Consider the following 22,237-nt stretch of genomic DNA (forward strand, 5'->3'; position numbering starts at 1 on the left):
ACCAATACACAAATAACGGATACGGGATTTTGTCACCGACAAATCAGACTGAAGGAACATGTTGTAGAAAAATATTTATTATAGACTTTTCGGTTACAAACAAGTACAAAATATATTACAGACATCACAGAAGACAACAAATCCGACCAAGCATCCTATACGGAATGAAATCAGTGAGATAAAGTGCATGAAGGGATTTCAGGTGATGTGACAACCCATGGTAGCTTTCTTGCAATGCAGAGATGATTATTGAAGTCCACAATGCTGATGAAAAGTGAGGAGTCCATAGTCTATGCAAAAAAAAACGTCAATCAGTGTCGGCGCCCCTGGTGCCTGCGCTTCGTTTTATTATGTGGTTTTCTTCCACCTTCTTTACGTGCACAGTAATATTTAGTGACAACCTGCGTGCATTTTTCACACTTGACTGTGCAGCACCAGTGAAATTTGCAGTTGCAGCTGCTGACGACCTCAATGCGCTTCTCCACCACTCTGAGGCCGCACTCATAGCACAGCCTGCGGCAGCTCTTTTTCTCCCACTGGGACATGTTCTTGTTGCCCTTCAGGCACTCCCGTCCCTCCGTGCTCTGCAGCCCCAAGCTCTGGTTCTTGACGCAGTAATTCGGGGAATCCTCCAGGTAAATGAGCTCCGTTCTGGCGATGCCCCGAAAAGTGTGCGCGATGGCTCCTCGGTTGTCTGCGCTGTTCCCTGCCCTCGCCGGCTTCTTGTCCATCTCCAGTTTCTTAGCATTTTCGTGCTTCACCTTGAGGTAGTTGCCCACTTCTCTGAAGTCGGCCAGCTGCATCCAGCAGGTCTGGATGCTGCAGCTTCCAGACACGCCGTGACACTTGCAGGCTTTCCTCATGGTAGCTTTGATTGCCTGCCAAGAGATTGCGAATGTTAGCTGGAAATGATCACTCCTGCACGATTTGCTCCTTCTTGGATTAAAGCACACGCATGCGTAAATCCCACTAGGAAATTACACAAATAAATTCTATTGTGTATAGCATCTATTTTCTGTTACTGAGGAGCATCAATAACAAAAAGCCACTAATATCAAAACTTACCAGTCGGCCTGCCTCGTTGTTATGCAGGTTGACTGCTGCGCGAGAGTCATGCCCGTCTTCCAGCGCGTCCACAAACTGTTTAGAGATCTTCTCGCCGAAAGCCACGTTATCACTGCAGCCTCCCCAAATCCACCCTCTTCCTCCTGACAATTCAAAAATACGTTTTGTTATTACATGCATTGTATGAATACAAGTCAATTTAAGATCGTTTGACCTAAGAGTTGGTTGAATACTCGTAGACGATGCATACCTGTCTGCCCAATTCTGGAGTCATCGCAGCCGCAGTTGTCAAAGTCTCCCATGCTGCAGTTCTTGGTGAGAGTGTACATCACTCCGGCAGCGCTTATGGCATGGACAAAAGACGTCTCCCTTGTGGCTGCAATAAGTAAAAGAGACAGCAAACTTATACTTGGCTGTCCATTTTGGCACCACACGTGCGTAAAGTATGCTCTGAAACGCTGTGCGTAAAAGGCACTTTACGCAAGACCAGAACGCTTCCGAATAACTGTTTGCCTGCCATGAATATGATACAGATCGTTTTTAGAGGTCTTACCACTTCGAAGGCCGTTGTGTGTGGATAACTGGAGCGTGCTCTCTGGACAGTTCCACTTCTCCCAAGCGAATTGGTGCTTGCATTCTTGTATTCCGCTCTGTGCGCCCACTTGCACGCTGCTGGCATATGTCAGAAAAGCCTTGGGAAGGAAAGCAAAATCCGTTATTATAAATATTATTATGGTGATTGATAAAGCAAGTAATCTATATGATTTCTGGTGCTCCAGACGAGATTTTACGCACGATACATTCACACAAAACAAGCATGTATTTACCTTAGGTCCAGTCATGAGGAAATTATTCACTGTCCTGTAAAAAGAAAATAAGACAGTCTTGTCAGTCCCAAGTCACCATACCCACAGAAAATACATTTACACGAAGATGTTTTAAAATGATTTCTTTCAAAGGTATAAGCTTACCAAGCATATGTTGGGGGAAACTGACAGCACATGGACAGAACCATGAATGTAAGGAAATCCCGAGATTCCATAGCTGTAGTCCACGCAGAGGCCTGTTTGTCGTATTCCAGATGTGAGTACCAAGAGAGAAGGAGGCAACTGAAGTTGTTGCCCCACTCCGCGCCGATGATATTTATATGGTCATGCCCCTTTGATTGACAGATTTGTCCTGCGGGTAACGTTTCACTGCGAAAATGCGTAAACGACGACAGCGATCGCCGCGTCCAATAGACAAATAGCAGCCGTCGGTGCATAAGTGCACTTCAAAGAAGAGACGCAGACAGTTAAACTGCCCCTCATCCATTCACCTGTCGTTCCCAAGCTTTAACCCTTATACACTTTTCCCACGAAATGCAGGGAATCATATCACAATAAATCAGTTTGTATGAACATTACTGGTAAGGATAAATAAAACCTAAATCCATCCTATCATTTATGAATATTTGAACATAATGCGTAATACTTTTAGAGAAATGCTGTAATAGTGAAGTGGAATTTCAAGAGGCGTTTGCTGCTACACTGAGGCCTTAACACATCATGTCACAACTTGGCCACCCCAAAATACAGTAAATATGTTTCATAATTATTAAATCCAGTCATATACGACGGAAATGCGGTCCTAGGTGCCGTCGGGAGGCTCCTTGTGTTGTTGAAATGTTTGGGAAATGGCACCAGTGTCCCACGGGGACACACAGTGACTACAAAGCCTTAAAGCCTTTCAGGAGGGACGGTATATAGTCATGGTAATACTGCCTCACACATTGGCGAAATTGGCATCGCCATGATAATAGGATAATAGATGTTTCCCTGGGAAACAACTCGGTGTGAAAACAGTCTGGAATTTACAAGAGTATAAACACATAGTACCTTTAATGTTTTAACCGTCAAATTGCACGGTTTATGTGGCCAGTTATTTTGTTAAATAATCGATTTAGTTTAAGACTTTTGCGCAAATCTAAATGGGATATTCCTGGATTATTATTATCCATTCATTAATGTCAGGTTTAATGCATCTGATTAGCTTTCCTGAAGTTGCCCAAATAAACAATCAGTGCCACCATCGACAGTCATCATCCTAGTTTCTGCCATTTCATACTTTTACCGTGATTTGATGCGAGAGAGGTTAGTGATTAAGGTGAAGTTTTTAAATTAGATCGCTTACACTTGTCAAATCCCCTTAAGCCACTCAAAATCCCTTAAAACAACAATTCACTCAGCGCGCCGGACAATAGGGTGAGGCGGGGCGAGGCCCTCCGCACAATGGAGGAGAGGTGTAGGTGAGGATAATCCCCATTAATTAGATATCACCCACATTCATTTTGCGGTATGACTGAAACCATGAGCACCCCCTGCACCAGGCTGAGAATAATACAGAGCGATTAAAATCGATCTGGGATTCCTCATAATTTGTGTTTAAGTGAAGGCTCCGTTAACGATTTGAATGGGTTAATAACGGCAAACAATAGCGCTCTGTGGAACTGGGCGTGCGTTTGCGTGGGTGCTACATCTCCCATAAACACAGAAACTGTCATGGACAAATCACGTGGGCTGTTAGGTGGCATTTGGAAAGATTTATTTTTCTTTTAATCATTTTATTTCTTTATTTCATCAGTGATTTCAAGAGGGCGAATCGTAAACGCAAACGCTGAAGTAGATGCATTTTATTTATGCATGAAGGAAAATCAATAAACGTAACCGTGGCCCCTTTGCTGATAACGCTTCAAGACCTTTGATTGTTGTTCCATGGAGTAAAAATGTTAATGAAACAGCCCTTAAAGACATGTAGACGCATTAGGCCGCCAGGGCAGCATTGATGGATGGATGGCAAGGTGAGAGAAATGGAGCAATAAAGTCTCAGGAGGTGACAACTTTGACAGGCCGAGGAAGAGTGGCAGGACTGGTGACGCCAGTCAGCGACACCAGCAGGCGGAGACGGCGAGCTATAAATCACTGCTGTCGGGATATAGTAGATGTTAATGTATTATATTATGGAATTTAGCAATAATTTGTTTTTTAAAAAGGGCACATTAAAAAGTCGTAAATGTTAAATTATGGCCTAGTCTGTTTTAAATGTCATTTAAGCATTCATTCTTAAGGCTTTTAATTGTATTTAGTCGTAGGGAATTTTTTTTTCAATGCTCCCTTTCTAAATATAGCCTGTATATTTATCTAATATACATGAATATATATATTTTTGACTTTTAGTGACAGTTCTGACACTAGTCACATCCTCACCTGTCCTTCCAACCATTTTAATAAGTACAAGTGCCTGCTAGCCATCTAACTCCTTAGGCAGATCAACAAATTACAAACCCTGAGCTCTCTTCATATCCTGGCTGGTGTGTCATTTCCCTGGGGATGCCTCACAATCACAAATTGCTGACAAGTTTATTTTTCATAACTGAAAACCTAAAGCTGTGCGCCTGCTCGCTCTCGTGGAATACAAAGAGGGCTGGGCATCTGCACGTTTTGCTCCAACAGAATGCTCAGATGCTTGTTATGGCAACTGACAGTCGTCATAGTAGGTATCTGAGCAACAACTGTTCGAACAAAAGCGCTCAAGCAATTGTCATAATCGTCTGAAAATCATTTTGTTTATAACCTATAAACCTAAACTCCAGGATAAGTTGGTAAATTTAGCCGACTTGCAAAACCTGATTTGTAATGAAGATTCATTTTTAAATGATTGTTTAATTTTTCTAACAATTTGAGGTTAATTTGTTCATTTGGTAGTTTGTTTATGTTTAAACAGTTACTTGAACTAGCCAGGTATTTCACATACATAGTAAAATATGGATATTTTATTTATTTATTTGCATTGATTATCATTCTCCATCTGATGAACTGTTGTGTAGTACTTACTCTACGTATTGTATGACTTATAGCATATAGGGAGGCCTCACAAGAGCTATGTAGCGCTGCTGTTAATGCTAACTTAACTGAAATCACTTAAACTTTGAAAAAGGTACCTTTTGTCAAGTCCCGATGTCCCTGTGTTAATGTTGCTGGGTTAGATTAATAATATCAATGTCAGGGTTCATTCCCGTAGAATAATGTTGAAAACCAGCACCAGCAGACGTAGGTAGCAATGAAGCTTGTGATTCTTCAAAAATGTGAAAAATGCACTGTTAGCAAATGTGTGGGTGCAGTGGAAGAAATAGTTGAAAACTGGTGAAAAGACTGGTAATATTTCCTTTGTCTGCCAAAATTAGCACGGTTGCTAATGTTTGTTGTCTCGCCTACACGTTACCTCTTGACTCTATTATTACTGGTTTTCAAAGTTTTTCTATGGGAATGGACCCGTACATGGATATTGTTTACCTAACCTAGCAACAGTAACCTAGGAAGTCAGGAAAAGGAAGGAGCCCTCTGGTTGGTGGTCAGCCGACCAATCAGAAGGCCAACAAAGGGTCAGTAGTTCTTTTTTTTTTTTTTATCAAATAATTATTTGGCTGAAAACATTAAAAAAAGCTAGAGCCAGTTGTGACATCTTCAAACTGTTTAGTCCAACCAACAGCTAAAAAGCTAAAGCTATTCTGTTCCCTCTCATGTAAATCTAAGAGCAAGAGAAAAAACAGCAAATATTCATTAGATACTTTAGAGGGTGGAGCCTGTGTATTTGTAGGCCTATGTGTATTATTTGCTTAGAAACATATTAATGAACAATTTTAAGAATTGTTTTTGGTATTTTTACTTATTAAATAAATACTTCTGCTCAAAGAAAAGGCCATTAGCCAGGCTAAGCTAATAATGTTAGCTAGCCAGTAAAACAAGAAAGAAATTATATTTATTGATGAATTCATTTTAAATACATACCCTAATTGCTTGATTATATATAATGTTTGTGGTTAATTTAGTAAATTGTTAATTTATGTTTAACATTAGTCACTCAGACTACTTTCTTTACATACATTGTAAAATTATTACATTGTAAAACCTAACTATCTAATCTAATCTAAACTATCTAAAATATGGAGGTTTTTGCATTGAACTTAACTCTTAAATCTGATTAAACAGTATGGAGCAGTTTTATTCAAACCTTATGAACAAGATTTGGGTTTATTGTATTACAGTCATGTTGTGTATTAGCTGTGCACGTCACACGTGTTTGTGCAGATTTGCAATTGCCTTAAATTTCTAGAAATGAGACAGCAAAATGCACACATCTGACTGGTTCCATGTCTGCCATAACTGAGAACCTAAAGCTGTGTGCCTGTTTGCTCTCGTGGAATACAAAGAGGGTTTAGCATCTGCGCGTTTTGCTCAGACAGAATGCTCAGATACCTGTTATGACAACTGGCAGTCGTCATAATAGGTATCTGAGCAACAACTGTTCGAACAAAAACACTTAAACAATTGTCATAATCGTCTGAGAATCATTTAGTTTCTAACCTATAAACCTAAACTCCAGGCTAAGTTGGTAAGTTTAGCCGACTTGCAAAACCTAATTTGTAATGAAGAATTAATTTTTAAATGATTGTTTAATTTTTGTAACAATTTGAGGTTAATTTATTCATTTGGTAGTTTGTTTATGTTTAAACATTAGTTACTTGAACTAGCCAGGTATTTCACATACATAGTAAAGTATCGATATTTTATTTCATTCATTTATTTGCATTGATGCTTATCATTCTCCATCTGATGAAACTGTCGTGTAGTCCTTACACTACATACTGTATGTAGTACTGTATGACTTATAACACATAGGGAGGCCTCACAATCATACCTCTGCTCTTGATGCTAACTTAACTAAAATCACTTAAACTTTGGAAAAGGTACCTTTTGTCAAGTCCCGATGTTCCTGTGTTAAAGTTGCTAGGTTAGACAAATAATATCAGCATCAGGGTTCATTCCCGTAGAATAATGTTGAAAACCGGTAGACTTAGGTAGCAATGAAGCTAGTGATTCTTCGGCAACTGTGTGGGTGCAGTGGAAGAAATAGTTGAAAACTGGTGAAGAGACTAGTAGTATTTCCATTGTTTGCCAAAATTAGCACGGTTGCTCATGTTTGTTGTCTCGCCTACACATTACCTCTTGACTCTATTATTACTGGACCCATACATGGATATTGTTTATGTCTAACCTAGCAACAGTAACCTAGGAAGTCAGGGAAGGGAAGGAGCCCTCTGGTTGGTGGTCAGCTGACCAATCAGAAGGCCAACAAAGGGTCAGTAATTATCTACTTTATTTGGGTGAAAACAAAACAAACGAAAACAAAATTGAATTCCCAGAGCCGGTTCAATCTTTATTTATTTATTCTCAGAGGTTCATTGAGGGTAGTCCTCATTTTCAGTGAAGCCGAGATTACACAGTAACAATGGGATAACAATAGATATAGTATAATAATTGTGGAAAATAAAACAAAATAAAACAAATAATAAGATAACCTACATAACATTATAAAGGAGGAAGGAAGGGAAAAATAAAGATACAGAAAATATTAATAGTAAAATAATAATAAAATAATAATAATAAAATAACATTTACATAAAACGGGTACAATTTGACATAGGAAGGTTTGTGATTACAGATCTGAATTGATTATAGGAAAGTAGAGAGTTCATTTTTATGTTACATTGGAGATTATTCCAGGAAGTAGGGGCACCATAACAAAAGGCCGACTTTCCCAACTCAGTGTGGATACGAGGAACCTTGAGCATCAAACAGTCATTTGATCTGGTCTGATAGGGACCAGAATTCCAAACAAGCATGTTTGAAATATAACCTGGTAATTTTCCAATAATACCTTTGTAAATAAACAGGTACCAATGATTAAGTCTCCTCTCAGACAAAGATGACCAACCCACTTTACCATAGAGGACACAATGATGAGTGCTATAGCCATCACCAGTAATGAACCTCAGAGCAGAGTGGTAGACTGAGTCCAGGGCTTTAAGTGAGCAAGCAGTAGCATTTCTATAAATCACATCACCATAGTCTAGAACTGACATAAAAACTGCTTCAACAACTTGTTTCCTACATTCCATAGGGAGGTTGGCTTTGTTTCTGTAGAAGAAACCAGTTTTTTGTCTCAGTTTTTTTACTAGGATGGCTATATGGTAATTAAATGTGAGTTTGTCATCCAGCCATATACCAAGATATTTGTACTCAGAAACTCTGTCAATGCTGGAACCAGTTACAGTGGTTATTTGCACATCATTAACCTCAATATTCCTTGCTCTAGTAAATAGCATATATTTAGTTTTCTTTTCATTTAGTACTAATTTAAGATTAATGAGAGCTTCTTGAAGAACATTAAATGAAACCTGAAGATTATCAATGGCAAGTTGAACAGAGTCAGCAATACAATACAAAATAGTGTCATCAGCATAAAGGTGGACTTGACAACCATTTAAGGTAGAGACAATATCATTAATATAGATGGTGAAGAGAACTGGGCCCAAAATGGACCCTTGTGGAACACCCTTTGTGACTGGCAAAAACTCTGACTTGACATTTCCTGACTTCACACACTGAAACCTCTGAGACAAATAATTCCAAAACCATTCACATGCCTTATCATCCAAACCAATATTATGTAATCTTTGTAAGAGTAAGGGATGATCAACTGCATCAAATGCTTTTGACAAATCAACAAAAAGGGCAGCACAGTGCTTCTTAACGTCTAAGGCAGATATTATATTATTAGTAACTAATGTGGTAGCTGTGATAGTGCTGTGGTAGTTGTGACATCTTCAAACTGTTTAGTCCAACCAACAGCTAAAAAGCTAAAGCTATTCTGTTCCCTCTCATGTAAATCTAAGAGCAAGAGAAAAATCAACAGATACTTTAGAGGGTGGAGCCTGTGTATTTGTTTGCTTAGAAACATATTAACGAACAATTTTAAGAATTGTTTTTGGTATTTTTACTTATTAAATAAATATTTCTGCTCTGGAGTCAGGGAAAAGGCCATTACCCAGGCTAAGCTAATAATGTTAGCTAGCTAGTAAAACAAGAAAGAAATTATATTTATTGATGAATTCATTTTAAATACGTAACCTAATTGCTTGATTATATATAATGTTTGCAGTTAATTTAGTCAGTTGTTAATTTATGTTTCACATTAGTCACTCAGACTACTTTCTTTACATACATTGTAAAATGTGGAGGTTTTTGCCTTGAACTTAACTCTTAAATCTGATTAAACAGTATGGTAGTGTGGTGTTATACAAACCTTATGAACAACATTTGGGTGTACTGAGTTACAATTATGTTGTGTATCAGCTGTTCACGTCACACGTGTGTGTGTGTGGATTTGGAATTGCCTTAAGTTTCTAGAAATGAGACAGCAAAATGCACACAACTGACTGGTTCCATGTCTTCATATTTATTTCACAAAGGAAAGTAAAAAGTTTATTAAGAAAACATCCCACATGATTAGACTCTGATTGCTCCCATGTCTGTAGACAAGCCCCACCTCCCCCCTAGCCTGGATGCCTGCCTATCTTTCTGTGCTGCATCACTACACCGCTCCCCAGTTTGGCAATATCGGAGACATGTTAGCTGTAGGCTAACAGTGCGAGACAGGCACCCAGGCTTAAGTTTTTTAGAGTGGTAAGAGAGCCCCCCATGTGGGGATGCCATATACCCTTATAGCACCCCAGGGAGCTCAAGAGCACCCTTTGCTGAAGACAATGTAAGAGATTGAAATACTGTGATAATCAAAAGAAAGTGCTTTTTGCTGTGGCATCTCAGCTTCTGTTCTTCTTGTGCTCAAGTCAAGGTGTGGCGTCGCCTTTCCTCTCTTGCTCAATGGCTGGAAAAGAAGAGAAAGACACAACGTTGGCAGGCTTGAGTTTTGAGAATATGTGAGAGTATGCTTTTACTCGATTTGCTGTACATATCAGCGATGTGCTGATGCTGCGGCAATTTGTTTTTCTTGCTGAGCATGTGGTCTTTTTTGACAGCAGCGGAAAAGGGTGATGAGTTGGTGCTGACAGAAACGTTGTTGCAGGGGATCAAGGCGTTACGACACTGTACAGAAAAACACGCGCACTCAGGGGACACACTCACTCTCTTTGGTGGGCAGAGGGTTTTTCTCTTTTGTCTCCGTCTTCTTCAGCTTTGTCTTGTCGAAACGGGCGATCTCGGTCATGTCAGGCTTGTCAGACATTTTGGCTGGGAAAGGGGGAAAAAGACACCAGGTTTGACCTTATCTGTCAAGCAACACATTGATAATGCAGCATAACATAGTCGGCCGGCAAATCAGACGTCATACCTGAAAAAAAATTCAAGTGAAAATATTCAAATGTAGTAGATTTTCAAACACAAAATGAGTGATTTGTCTGACATTAATCTTAGTCTTTGTAGCCCATTGCAACACAAAGGGAGTGGCTAGGACACGTGCAGCTCTGACTACATCCACATAGATGTCTGTGAGGAATGGTTGCCTCTCACACGTGCTCTGTCTTGATATTCCAGTATGTCCATGCAGCTGACATGTGCTGATTTTTACCCATCTGTCTGCTCTTTGTCTCCGTTTTGTCCCTCTCTGAGGCTCAAGTCTTTGTTCTCTGCACCTACTCTCTATTACTCTCTCTCTCTCTCTCTCCCTCCCTCCCTCTCTCCCTCCCTCTGTCTGCATCCACCGCTGCAGCCTCGTGGATGTGGGCAACGGTCCGCAGGCTCCACTGCAGTCATTTTCTCAACCTAGCCTCAGGTCTGACTAATCTGTCTCTCACAGTCTAGCCCAGTCACGCCTGATTGAACCGCTGCTCTGTCGGAGACTGCCATGGAAATGTGATGAGCCCACAAGCCTGCAGCCAGTCGTATGCACACCAAGCCACTGATAAATTATCTTCACTGGTGTGAATTTGTACAGGGCCTAACAGCTGGGAAAACGGCCAGATTTATAAAATGTCCATTGAATCATTTCTTGATTGCCCTCAGTTGGAAATGGAGTCTAAATGTCCCTCGGCTGAGCACTGATAGCAGCAGCAGCAGCAGCCTCAATCTCATCCTTATCTATTCAAAGCCAACATTTCCTCTATTTTGTTCCTATATCACTGCCACCACCACCATCCTCCTCCTCAGCATCCCTCCTTTGCATCTTTTCACTGCTGCCATAAGCATCCATCTTCTGCCCAATCCAGCCACACCCTAATCCTTTGTTTGAATCCTGCTAAAACACACAAGCACACGGACACCGAGCAAATGACGAACACACCGAAGGAGAGATGAGTCTTTCTTACCGATGTTCCACACAGCAGTGGGCTAAAATCCACCGGCGGAGAGAGAGCAGGGAGGGATAGAGACACAGAGATGTGGAGAGGAGAGCGATACGGAAGCTGAGTGGATCTGCCGGTGTGTGCACCCAGGGTGTGGGTATAAGAGGGAGGGAGGGGTAGAGAGAGAGAGAGGGGGAGAGAGATAGTAGAGAGAGAGTGACTGAGAGCTTGGTCATCCTTCCTCTCTGTCATCAATATTAATGTTCACCGGGGAAAAGTCTAGAGGGAAACCAGCCACTGATAGGAAACAGCTGCTCTGTTCAGAGCATCTGAGATTGATTAAGATTAAATATTTAGACAATGCATTGTGAGTGTTATGGATTGTCTCATACAGTGTTTTGCTGACACACGGTATAAGAAGAGTGTGCCTTTCGACCGTTGTAATTCTCTTTATTCTCTGGTAACATGTCATAAAATGATTATTTATAGACGTCACAGCAGCTTAGTTTTATTGGGGCGAGCACATGTCATGGACTAATGCCACATAACGCAGCATTTATAGCCTAAGATGGTTCGCAATGACCATCCTTAGAAGGACCCTCATTGAATATACACAAAAACCTGACGAGAAAATGAATATAAAACCGCACAAAATAATACAAACTAAACAAGAGAACGCCACACACAAACATAGTGACAGAGTAAAGCGGCCATAACGGTTTGTAAGAATTTATATGTAATGTGACTGCTCTCTGTCAGCATGACCTCTGTCTGTTTGTATGACGACTATTGCTTTTATAGAACTAAAGGGAGTGTGATGGTCTATCCCTGCAAATAAACAGCTCAGCCCTATTTATTTCTTCACTATTTACTTTTATAGAGACTGATGCTGCCTACCGTAGCATTCAAGCTAGCATGCATGGGGACCTTTATGCAAATGCACAAAATGCAAAACTCATAGCTGCAACTGTAACATCCACTAGTCATGTATGGGGTCCTGTTAACATGTTTTAAGTTTGTTTTGCATAGCTTATTTCACTGTATGGTACAGGCTGTCGCTGTTGCTTTTGTTTCACATACACAACGCATTGATAAAAACAGTAATATGTATTTTAATGACTGGTCACTGATGTGCATCAAGGGCCAACTATACACGTGCGCTCATTGGGCACTTCTTCTGCAACTGAAATAATTTTTCTATACCTTACTCTGAGGTATGTGGTTTCATAAATTTAAACTTAAAAAGGATTTTTCAGCACCCTGACATTACATTAATTCTATGATTGACAAATATGAGTGGAAGAATAAAAATAGCAGGCTAACCGATAATGACAGTAATCATTAGTTTGTTATGTGTGCGGCATGGATTTCTCTGCCACAACGTGTATTTTGATCAAGCAGCTCTCGGTTGCATTAGGCTCTAATAAAGCCGGTGATGTGCGGAGCTCGTGGTCCTCCGCTGACATCATGAAACCCGCCGGCCCTCAAGCTTCCCTGAGGTATGTTTACGGCCCGCTGATGGCAGCTGCTGAGGGAATCCGTCTCAGAAAAGCCCGCTCGTTTCAGAACAGGGTAGTGGTGATGAGTCAGCGTGACCTCAGTGGTATGACGTGCCTGGGCAGTGGATTTGAAGTGAGGCCTGCGCACACACGCACATTACAGACGATGTTTCATTGTCGTCCTTTTAAATTACTTTCTGTGTGCTACATTAAATGCTGTTAATAAGCTACAAATTTAAAAATATTGAGACGCTTTGTGTGTATGTTCTTCTCAGTGACATATTTTGCCATGAACTTACGCTTGAACTATATATAGTACATGACACATACACACGCTATCAGTGTGTGTGCTCTTTCAACATGACCTCAGCTCTACAAGTGACACAATGAGTCAAGCAAACTGAGACACATTAGGTCCTGGTATCCACTGTGTTAATGTGAGACATTATGTTACTGGATGACTTTGGGTTTTACTGGACGTCACAGTGAGCTCACTAATGGCTCTGTAGGGAGACTGCAACACCATCTACGGGCTGAAGCTTTGAACTGCCTGTGCAAGCAAACTGCACACCGATCAGGCGTAACATTATGGCCACCTTCCTAATATTGTATAGGTCTTCCTTGTGCCACCAAAGCAGTTGTGACTCATCAGAGAATGGACATGGGTCTTCTGGGGGTGTCCTGTGGTGTCTGGAAACAGAATATTGTTAGTGGGGGCTTTGGGTCCTATGGGTTGAGGGGAGGGGCCTCTGTTGATTCGGCTTTCAAGGAGTTGTTCCTAAATCGTTTTTGTGTGTCTTCCTGTGTCAGGCTGCATCCTGCTGGGGATGGCTGCTGCCGTCAAGGAGTGTCATTGCTATGGAGTGGGGGTGCCTGGTCTGGTCTAGGTGGTTGGTACATGTCTAAGAAACATCCGCACAAATACCAGGTCCAGAAGTTTCCCAGCAGAACGTTGCATTGCATTGCATTGTCATAGGATGGTCAATGTTATTTACTTCTCATGTCAGTGGTTTTAATGTTGTGGCTGATCGGTGTATGTTTGAAATGTTTAAGCAAATTGAATAATAACCTGCAGCCTTGTTTCGCTTTCTCTTGACATTAGGCTAAACTGCACCTAAATAATCCAGACTATCCCATGTGATTGCCCTTTGGAGCTCATTATATTTCAGTGTTCCTCAAATCACAAACACTGGTTCACTCCTTTCAGGCGCACGTGTTTCCATTGAGTTGTTTGTTTCTTCGTGATGCCGTGCAGAGAAAGAGCTCTTTGACCTTCTCTAACTTGCCCGGACCTTCCTATTAACCTTTCAGTTTGAAGTGTTATCATATTTGATGCCCGGAGACAGGACACACGCTGACAAAGGTCAGAGTTAGCGGCCAAATGACCTGTCAGAAAAATCGGACAACCTGCTGCTTACCGGTCGGGTGGGGCGGGGGGGTGTGTGTGTGGGGGGGGGTGATAGACCAGGAAACCTTTTGCGGGATCAAGTCTGTTTGTGTGCTGTTTGACAGTGTCTGGATGAATGATGATGGCAACGATGGACACACCTTAAGGGGCTGCAAGAGACATAGTCAGATGGGTAGATGGCTTTTAAAACACTCATATTGACTAAACACAAGATGGCAGCACATGACAGTTTAAAATGTGCAGGGCTGGCGCCGCATTGGAGTAAACAGTCCTATGAAGGACCACCAGGGTGCACTCATCTCTCAGCACTAACCACCAGCATGTAACAGCTTGAATCATAGCGACACTAATGTGATTAGAAAAAAAATTCTCACACTTTTCAAACACAGTTTAGTCCATACTTGTTTCTTAATAGCAAGTCGGAGTATCAAGCCAGTTAGCTCAGTGGGTTCAGCATGACACTAAGACGAAACCGAGGATGAGTGGAAACTGACGTTGCAGACGTTATTATCAGTCCAGCTACGAAGCTTCGAGTGAAGCAACATGTACAGTAGTGCTGTGAATGCATAAGCACGCTGTCTGCATTCTGAACTGCAGGTCTGTGACTGGATTGTTGCCATGTTTTCTTTAGTAGAGAGGCTTTTTTTTAATTTGTGACGGACGTTTGAATTTGTCAGAGAGATCGTAATAAAAATAATATTACCAGTCGTGGTAACAGATAGTGCATAAGAAAAGTTGACAACAAGTTTTATATTCGGGCACGTACTGTAAGTTTATATGTTTTTAAATTTACTGTGTCACTTTGGAGGCAGTCTATTTTTATTTTTTTTTAAGTCTAAAGAAATAGTAAATGGCTTGTTTTTTTTTTTTGGTCATTGTCACTGTCTTGCTGCAAATGAGTACACTGATCAGTGTCTCGTGCCTGCGCGATAAATGTGAAACGGCAGTCAGCAGAGTCAGAGTCTGTCACAGAGGGGAAAAAGAAAATACTCATTTGTGTGCATGACTGAGCAACTTGTGCTGTTGAATTAATCATCTGTGCTCCCAGTTTAGCATAACTTATCACCTTCATGCCATTAGCTTTGTCTTGTACCTGTAACGATTAATACGTAACGTGTTATCTTTCGCGAGCTGTGTTTTAGAGTATAACAGATCTTTATTTCGCATCAAACTTTAATGTTGCCGAGGATGTGAATTTACTCTTCTAGCCACTCGGAATTTCTGCGTAACTGAATGTGCTGTGCCAAATGTGGCCAAAGAGAAGTTGCAAATAAATATGAGGTGGTGTTACAGTTTGTTGTGCAAATTAAAATCGAGAGTATCGGGAAAACTTCCAAGGCACGTTTCAAGCTCTGAACTTGGCACAAAGACAAGGCGAGGCAAGTGTTAATAGCCTAGCCTGACTCTGTTCAAGCAATCCCAGTTCCAGGATGTCAGTTACAAGATATTACTCTATCCATCTGTTGATAAAACCACAAGTGTTTGTATGGATTAACATTCAAACAAAAGCGGATACGACATGTCAGTCGTCTGTCTAAAAGTGAGCTTTAGAGCTGCTGCTTATTTATTTTTTTTATTTAACCTTTATTTGTTTTTCAAGGGAGTCCTGGCCAAGAGAGGTGGCAGCAAATACAGAACACAATCACAAAATGACACAGTCAAAACACAGACAGAAGACAAATAAAAGAAAAAAGATAAGAATTTACAAGCCGTTTATGAAAAACAAGTGTGTAGTGTGGAGTTGGCCTCAAGTACTCTCTATGTGGATTTAAAAGAGCTCAACTGGTAGGAAGGTTTTGAACAGAATAGCCCTGTTTCCTGTTTATATGCTGAGCTAAGCTAGCCAGGTGTTGACTTAATATGATAGTAGTGAATGTCCACTCATCTGACTCTTGTCATGAATGTAAATGTGTGTCAGACTACTTTGTATGCGGTGACGGACAGAAGAGTAACGCACGGCGAAATCATACGTGACATGTGATGGCCATATAGTAGATTTAGTTTGAAACAAAATGGCTGCCGTTTGAGAGGTAAAATGTTTAGATTCTGCTAGTGCGTCCGCTGCAAAAGATATATTCAGCGAAATAAGTTTAAAGGAGGAACAGTTTAGCGATTAAGGTATTAACATATAATAATTTGTAACCACATATTGCTTATTTATAGCCACTTGTTTCACTGGTTGTGTTGCCATGTTTTACAGTAGCCCATAATGGACAAACCACACAACACATACCCACCACGGGCTCTCTCCTCATTCTGCAACCTTTAGACTGAAAAAATGAAGCCAACTAAAAAGCAACAAAAACTGTAGTTCCTCAAATGCATGGCTCCAGGTGCGAGTCAAAGCTGAAATAAACATGTTTACAGCCTGCAAAAGTAGTTTTTGTCCCTAATTTACCTATTTGTACAGGGGGTGAATTCATCTGTTTAAATAATCTCAAGGCTTTGACTTATGAACATTAAATGATGGGACTGCATTCACTGACAGGCGGGTGCCGACACAGGCGACACACACCTTTGCCACTTCAGTTCCACAAAAACTTCAACCCTTTGCTCATTTTTGAATTATCTGGGAGTTAGGCAGGGTCAGGAACTTCCAAGCTGGCGATGGCCAGAGATGCCAACCTGATTTTCATTGTCACTCCTCCTTTGGAAAGATAGGTGATGAAGGGGTATTCAGTTAATTGTAATATGCAACCTTACCACTAGATGTCACTAAATCCTACATGTTGGACCTTTAACAGCCATTAAAAGCACATGCACATGTGCACACTTTCACACAAGTTATCTTCCATCGTCCAAGCTGATGAAAGATGATTGTAAGTGTTGGAAATAGAGTGAGCATCACATCCATCCAACTTAAATCCTGTGCTGCACTCTTATCAGCCTCATAGCAACACAATGAGAGACCTCCAAGACACATATGCAGAAGCCTTAAAAATAATCTTCTTTACTCTGTCAGCCATCGTTGTAAGAGTACTGAGTAGTCTCTCAAGGAGTCTGATTACATCATGTTCAGAAAGAAATTAGGTGTCAAACAAAATGGAGCAAAATGGAAATGGGTGTTTTTCAAGTGGGCAGTTGGACGGATTTGGACAGAGCAGGATCAGTAAGACCAGATAAGCGCACCTCCTCGGCTCATGATCTCCACGACTAATGATGCAGCATTTGATTGGTGCCCTGTGTTCCATCATGCGGCCAATGAGCCGAAAGTATCTCGGTGTGGAGGAGTTATCTCACCTAGCCAGCTGGAGGACAGTGACAGAGATGAAAAGAGAAGGAGGAAAATAGCAGGAAGGGAGGAGAGGAGATGGATAGAGCGATGAGGAAAAGAGCGAAAGATGGGAGATTAGAGCTCTAGTGAAAGAAAAACTGTTTGTTATACACCTTATCAGGTAACAGGGAGTATTGGAAATCTGTGATGGCCGTAATAGGTTGTGTTTGTAGCATTAGTGGTTTGTGTCTATTCTGTCATTCTTCCTTAAATTACTATACTTTCAGGGTGAGCTTAGGCTTTGTCTGCAAACACATCAAAGTGAATATCCTCTGTGCATCTTGTCTCTCTTTCCCTCATCTCCTCCTGAAATGCAAAACATTAAGCATGCAAATACAACTTAAGGCTTGAATGGATTAATGAAATGATCAATCCCATAAATCCACGCGTCGGTAAATTAAATGAACAAACGAGTGGCAGAAAAAAACGAATTCATTCGTTTGTTAAAAGCGAGGAGGCCACTGAAGGTAATCCCGCGCCTTGAGGAAAAATCGTAGCGTAGCTGTTCATCATCGACAATAAAAATAGCAATTAGTTACTAAATGATGTTGCAGCGGTGCAGATTTATAACCCGTGTATTAGAGAGATTTTTTTTTTCAGATTATATCAACAAAGCGCAAAAGTACAGCATCCTTTGCTGGAAATGGAAATTGCTGTTCTCTGATATTGTGATATGGAGACTTCACTCTGCAACTACTTCAAATCCACTTCTTCTGTTGTCCTTGCAGCTATAGAGGGAATATTTAGTACACGATTAAACATTTTCTAAAAGGAGAAAGCTTCTAAGCCAGACAGACATTAAAAGAAGTGTTAACCCACTAAATTAAATATTAGATCAATCATGTCTCACTGCAGTATGTGTTTTTATTTATTTTTTCATACGGCGAGGCCTTCCTTCTGTAGTTTTCTTGGATGTTTGAGTCTGTCAGTTGTTGCTTGGTGTGTTTGTGAAAGATCTATATCTGCTTTTGATCTCCCGCAGTGAACAGACATATCCTGCAAGGGCCATAACATTTATGTGTGTGTTGAATTCTCCATTTTGGGATCTTTTTTTTTTTGCATAACTTACTGTCCACCCTGAGTCTGTCTCTAGAAGCAGTGGACGACTTTCATTGCATTAAGGGGAGTGTAATCATGCATTTAATTTTTTTTTAATAAAAATGTTAAATTAAAGATGTACTGTATGCACGTATACATTTCGCTGTTGACAGAATTTGCCTATAAATAGCTATTATCGCCTCTCTACGGCCCTCAGTGATGAATAGCCTCTATAGAACTTATAACTTCCCAGTAAGTGTGCAGTGAATATGAAACTACAAGGACGTGCGAATGAACAGAAGACGGAGCTGACTGGCATTCAAAATAAATAAAATGTTAATGAAAAAGATGACTGGAGAAAAACATGTGACACAATGTCATTAATAAAACAAAATCTACTCCAAAACATGGACTACCACAACACACCGCTGCCTTCAGTGTACTTGAGGAGGATTGGGTTGTTATGAGCAGTCTATACAGTCCTGCCATACTCCAGCTGTGAGCCAGCCTATATCCTTTTAACTACCACCTCTTCAAAATCGCCAGCTTGTCTTTCTATTTCATGCCTGTTTGGACCAATAGAAGCAAAGCAAAGGTACATATGCGCTAGCATTGTTGTTCCGTCACGTGCATGTGCAGTGTTGAAAGCGTGCAGGAATGCTAGCTAACTTTTTGTTGAAGGGAGTGTATGAAATGAAAACACTTTTTACTGTTCTGGACAAGTTAATACATCCCAAAACACTTCAACACAAGCCACATTTTTCAATGGCTTTCTTCGAAATTTCAAAAATATTGCAAAATGTTGATAGCGATAGCAAGCTTATGCTACGATTTATATTGTATCTGTATTTTGTTGGAGCATGACTTCAGAGCAGTGGTTCGGAGCCTTTTTTCCCTTGGAGTCTCCCCTACTTGTAAGTAAGCTGTAAGAATTAAGTGAGAGTAGTATGATTGACCCAAGCTCACACACACAAACAAATCTGTACTCTAGTTTGTGCAAAAAGAAAATACAAATTCAGCATTTTTATCCAACACTGTCATTAGATACTGTGTCTTGTCGCCAGTAACGACCCACTCTGACAAAATCTGGTCTCGGCCTTCAATAAAAACAACATTAAGGTAGCACCGGAGACACAGCCTTACTTTTTTGATGATAATGACTCATGTGCACTTTTATGTTCCTCAAGCATGTTGTGTGATTCATTAAAAAAAAAAAAAAAAGTGACGCTGCGACTTGGCCCAGATGAGGCTGTCGGTCAGCCGCTAGCGCATGTGATAAAACTGTTTGATAGCTGTGTCAGAGAGTTTTGGCCAACAAATATTTGTATATACATAGTTTTGTTCTACATCTACACATCCCCCACCGTGATCAGAAGCGTCCCCCTGAACAGCGTTCAAACTTCAGGCAGGGAACCGTGGCTTTAAAGTGCCACTTCTCAAGTCTCTGACGGCAAACACGAGCCCGGTCTAGGGAAAGAATTCTCTAGGTGATGTGATGCGATGCAAATGGTATCGATAAGTCTTCTCGCTCAGATTTCTTGTTAGCTTGGAGGCCGACTATCACAGTAGGTTAGTCTGAAACAGAAACAGAACCACCTCAACGCTTGGGTGAGAAAACAACTACACATTATCACCTAAAGCGTATTAATGGTATATTTCTCAAGAAAATCTTTTCATTGTTTCGTTGTGAAGCGCGGTTTTATTTCCCGCTTCTCTGAAATCAGATAGAATATGTATTTTGTGCTCCTCCGCCGTGCCAGTGGTCCTCTGTCAATAGCGAGTGATGATGTAGTCCTCTGTGACCTTATACTGTAAGAGGCCTTTTAGTGGTTTACTGTATTATTCAAATAAATGCCGTGTGGGCCGAGTGAGTCATGGTTGCTTTTCAAAGGGAGGCTCATCTGTTAAAGGAGAATCTAGTTATTTATAACTTATTGTATAAACATCTATTGGTGACCGGTCTTGGCTTATGGTGGCCTTTAAAGGACAGAAATAGAAGTCGGAGGTAAAGTAACTGGAGAGTCGACACTAACATCAGGAGCAGAGGAAATATAGGATATGGCTTTAGTCATATGCTGCACCTGTACTGCAACACTCATATATTTGCAGACAAATAGTATTTTTACCACAGCAAAGAGCTTGGATAAAAACCCCTCAACAAGTGCTCTTAAACATTTTTTTTGGATTTAGCCGTGATGAGTTGTAATGCCTCCCGTCAGCTCCTTCGTAACGAGAGATCAATAAAGAGGCTGACCCGCCGCCGCTGTACGTGGAGTGGCAAGGTCACCGTGCACACGTAGCTCTAGTAAAGTCAACCGAGGCGTTGTCAGGGGAGACAAAATAACTCGCCTTTTTGGCGCGATCAAAGAAAGGAGCAGTCTCACAGCAGCGAGACACGTGTGTATACACGGTTGCTTCCGTTTTTCTTCAGATCCTCTGTACGCTGTGTGAGAGGAGCTGGCTGAGGTGACAGTCTGGTTCTTGTTACCTAGGAAATGAGGAGATGAATAAAGGATTTCTGTGCGCGCGCTTGCATATGCCTCAGAAATAAATATAAAAAAAAAAAAAACAGATCACCTCTTCCTTCCTTTTTAAATAACTATTCAGTTTTCTGAAAACTACTCATAGACTCAAGGAATAATCTAAATAGATGAAACTGAGCCATAAACTAGAAGTATATCTGGGAGAATATAAGAGTTGGGGGAACAAAAGCGTTTTGTTTTTTTTGTGTACGCCTTTCGGCGGCAGTGGCAACAGAACAAAGCTGGTTTTGTTTTGTTGTTGCTGCTCCACGTTGGGTGGGTACGCGGTGACAACTGTTCGGGAATCCCTGCTCATGCACCTGAAAGGCTTTGGTGCTCTTCTTCTGAAATAGAGAGATTAATAAATGTCCGTCTGACTGCTTTAGGATTAAAAATACCCGCGCGCACGTACACAACACCGGATATGCGTGCGTGTGCAGCGGCGGCAGCAGCAGCAGCATCATTGTCGGCACAATATGCTGCGCGTTATCTCCACGCAGCCACCTGTTTATATGAAGGGAGTCAACAGACATCATATGAATTCCAATAAGGCTCACCCTCAGAGTACACACACTTCATCATCATGAAGCTCGCACTGTTCACTGTAATCTAAATCCCTTATTTGAAAGCTGTGTGTGTGTGTGTGTGTGTGAGAGAGAGTAAGAGAGACGGGAGGACGGTGGCGGGGAGATTAGAACTGACAGTTTTCACTGGTCTTGGGGGCGATGCATTGAGTGGGGTTAAGATGGTAGGTCTTTAGTATCAGCACGGGATTGATTGTGGGGTTAATTAGCGAGAACCACGCTCATCAAGACACTGACAGGTAAACCGGAGATTTGAAGGAGCATCTTAAAAACACACTCAGAGGATTTTCTCCTCATCACACTTCTCCCGGAGGAAAACCAGTTTTTCCCAAATTCTCATCGAGTGACGACAAAATGCTTCATCGCGGCCTCGGGCTGAATCTTAGACTTCACTCGCGGAAAACAAGGGGGAAAGTCTTGTGCGACACTTGAAGTAGCTGAGCATTCACCTCACGTGCTGCTCCCATTTTCAGCAAGGAAATAAGACTTTTTAAACGGGAAACGTGTTGAGAATTAAAGCGGCTAATCCAGAGGATTAATACAATTGAGTTTGCTGGATTGTGGTAATGCCCTGTTTCCTAAGCCTTGCCCATTAGGTACCTGCTGCTGTCACACTCGGATGGCTTCGCAGGAAATTGCCTGATTTTTGGGGTGGCAAGCGTATGGCAGG

At 41.1% G+C, this 22,237-nt stretch overlaps 2 protein-coding genes across 2 annotated transcripts; both read right to left on the minus strand.

Moving 5' to 3' along the window:
• Nucleotides 1-180: 180 nt before the first annotated feature.
• LOC311491841 (protein Wnt-8a-like) lies at nt 181-4,326 on the minus strand (the record flags this gene model as incomplete). The annotated part of the gene is made up of 7 exons (XM_084549880.1): nt 181-878; nt 1,066-1,208; nt 1,316-1,441; nt 1,619-1,757; nt 1,893-1,949; nt 2,037-2,056; nt 4,311-4,326. The coding sequence occupies 7 exons, from the start codon at nt 4,324-4,326 to the stop codon at nt 312-314; spliced, it is 1,068 nt and encodes a 355-aa protein (XP_084406006.1). The 3' UTR covers nt 181-311.
• A 5,467-nt stretch (nt 4,327-9,793) lies between these two features.
• Nucleotides 9,794-10,188, minus strand: tmsb2 (thymosin beta 2; the record flags this gene model as incomplete). Its single annotated transcript, XM_084549585.1, has 2 exons — nt 9,794-9,831; nt 10,089-10,188. The coding sequence occupies 2 exons, from the start codon at nt 10,186-10,188 to the stop codon at nt 9,794-9,796; spliced, it is 138 nt and encodes a 45-aa protein (XP_084405711.1).
• Between the last annotated feature and the right edge of the window lie 12,049 nt (nt 10,189-22,237).

Source organism: Chelon labrosus, assembly GCF_963514085.1.
Source record: "Chelon labrosus genome assembly, chromosome: 8".
In the NCBI taxonomy this organism is placed as follows: Eukaryota; Metazoa; Chordata; class Actinopteri; order Mugiliformes; family Mugilidae; genus Chelon; species Chelon labrosus.